The sequence below is a fragment of the Sardina pilchardus genome, chromosome 3, assembly GCF_963854185.1.
Source record: "Sardina pilchardus chromosome 3, fSarPil1.1, whole genome shotgun sequence".
Taxonomy (NCBI): domain Eukaryota; kingdom Metazoa; phylum Chordata; class Actinopteri; order Clupeiformes; family Clupeidae; genus Sardina; species Sardina pilchardus.
The window spans coordinates 23,220,583-23,223,082 of record NC_084996.1 but is presented as its reverse complement, the minus strand read 5'-3'; the positions used below and the strand labels follow the sequence as shown (position 1 = coordinate 23,223,082).

General features: G+C 48.5%; 1 protein-coding gene across 2 annotated transcripts in view; it reads left to right on the top strand.

Annotated features, from left to right (window-relative positions):
- Positions 1-2,500, top strand: part of slc4a1b (solute carrier family 4 member 1b (Diego blood group)) — a 19,870-nt gene that overhangs the window by 5,324 nt on the left and 12,046 nt on the right. Inside the window, exons 3-7 of one of the 2 annotated variants that reach the window (XM_062532489.1) lie at positions 157-334; positions 803-938; positions 1,498-1,564; positions 1,707-1,749; positions 2,018-2,202. In XM_062532489.1, coding sequence (XP_062388473.1) covers positions 181-334; positions 803-938; positions 1,498-1,564; positions 1,707-1,749; positions 2,018-2,202 — 585 coding nt within the window. In that variant the 5' untranslated portion in view covers positions 157-180. Of the gene's footprint in view, positions 1-156; positions 335-802; positions 939-1,494; positions 1,565-1,706; positions 1,750-2,017; positions 2,203-2,500 lie in introns of both variants that reach the window. The other variant, XM_062532488.1, reaches the window with a different exon arrangement.

The window sequence follows — 2,500 nt, the reverse complement described above, 5'->3', positions numbered from 1 at the left end:
TGTGTGTGTGTGTGTGTGTGTGTGTGTGTTGCAGGCTTACGTGGAGCTGAATGAACTGATGGGTACGCAGGGTCAGGCGGTGTGGCAGGAGACTGCCCGATGGGTGCATGTGTGTGTGTGTGTGTTAATATGTGTGTGTGTGTGTGTGTGTTGCAGGCCTACGTGGAGCTGAATGAACTGATGGGTATGCAGGGGCAGCCGGTGTGGCAGGAGACTGCCCGATGGTCGGGCCACGAGGAGAGCTACGACCCCGAGGCGGGCGGCTGGGGCCAGTCCCACATCTCCTACCTCACCTTCAAGAGCCTCGTCCAGCTGCGCCGTGCCCTCACTACCGGTCAGTGGCTGCAGGGGGCAGCAACGTCCTCACGGCTCTTAAATCCCTTCTCCAGATATCACTATTACAGTAGTCTCTCCTGATCGTCTAACTGAAAGCTCCGTTTCTGTGCATTACTGGTCAAAAATGCTAAAAAATGCTAAAAAATAAAAAGATTTAAAAAAAAAAAAAAAAAACCCTGGCCTCTTCTGTATAATAGCCGCATTATAGAGTAGTGTTTACCATTCAAAAGATTGGGGCCACTTAGGAATGTCCTTGTTTTTCATGAATATTTGAGTCCGATGTTTTAAGTCAAAATCCATTTTCTTTTTTTTTTTTTAGAAAACACAAAAGAAATTTCTAAGTGAGCCTAAACTAGCGAGCATTATTGTACACTGAGATCCATCATCATAAACTTTCTTCCACCTGGCAAACCCGCTCCATCTTCCTCCTCCTGGCGTACATGTGTCCGTGTGTGTGTGTGCGCAGGCGTGGTGGTGCTGGACATGAAGGAGGGAGAGCTGGCGGGCATCATGGAGAAGCTGGTGGACGAGATGGCCAACAAGAAGGCCATCGATCCCGGCAACAAAGATGGCGTCCTAAACGTTCTCCTCCAGGACCGAAGGTACTCCCACTCTGCTGCCACTGTACTGAACTGAACACATTAGTGAGACACAGAGACACACTCACACACAAGGCATTCAGATCTCACACACACAAATATACTCACAAACAAGGCATGCAGATCTCACACACAAATACTCACACACAAGGCTTTCAACTTTCACAAACAGAAATATACTCACACACAAGGCATTCAAATCTCGCACACAGATGGCGTTCAGATCTCACACACACAAATATACTCACACACAAGGCATTAAACTCTCACACACATAAATACTCACACACAAGGAATTCAAATCTCACACACACAGATATACACTCACACAAGGCATTCAACTTTCACACAGAAATATACTCAACCCTCTCACACACAGAAACATACTTACACACAAGAAGTAAAATATTCTGCTGTTGGTAAAATAGAATATTTGCCCACACATACGATGTCACTCACATCACTGTAGCAGTTTGCAAAATCTGCCTCTAACTCCAGTTCTGACTTCTACTGTATATAAACGACATATCGATATAAATGCTACAAACACTCCTTTCAGCAGCCCTCCACAAGAGACACAACCTCTAACGGCGGAAAACGAGATGAAGACTTACTCCGTGGCTGACAGGGTGAGAGAATCAGAAATCAGCAATCAGCACAATCATTAGTCTGATGCTGCGTGAGCGTCCTTAACCATTTCAGCCCCATTTGTAATGTGATATATTGTCATATAATAAGACCACAGCTTGTCTGATTTGTCTTTCTACACAGAGAGACACGTCTGAGAACAGGGAGGCATCCATGGTGCTTGTTGGTGAGTCAAAATTATATGTGACGCGTGTGTGTGTGTGTGTGTGTGTGTGTGCATTCATGTGTGTGTTTGTGTGCATGTGTGTGTGTGTGTGTGTGGGGGGGGGGGGGGGGGGGGGGGTGCGTGTAATAGTGTGTTTCCATACAATATTTGTGTGTGTGTAATAGTGTGTTTCCATACAGTATTTGTGTGTGTGTGTGTGTGTGTGTGTGTATGTGTGTGTGTGTGTAATAGTGAGTTTCCATACAGTATGTGTGTGTGTATGCCGCAGGTGCTCTGGACATCCTGGAGCGCCCCCTGGTGGCGTTTGTACGTCTGCAGGAGGCGGTGGTGCTGGACGCGGCGCTGGAGGCTCCGGTGCCGGTGCGCTTCCTGTTCGTGCTGATGGGACCCACCACGAGTGACATCGACTTCCACGAGACCGGACGAGCCATGGCAGCACTTATGGCCGACAGAGTGAGGAGAACACACACACACACACGCACTCACGCATGCACGTGCACACACACACACACACACACACACACACACACACACACACACTCACGCACGCACACATACACACACACACACTGACGCACGCTCACACGCACGCATGCACAGACATACACCCTCCAGGTGTTTAACCAGACTGAAGGTCCCCCCCTCCTCTCCCCTCACACACACGCACACACACACACACACACACACACACACACACACACACACACACACACACACACACACACACACACACACAGATGCACGCGCACAC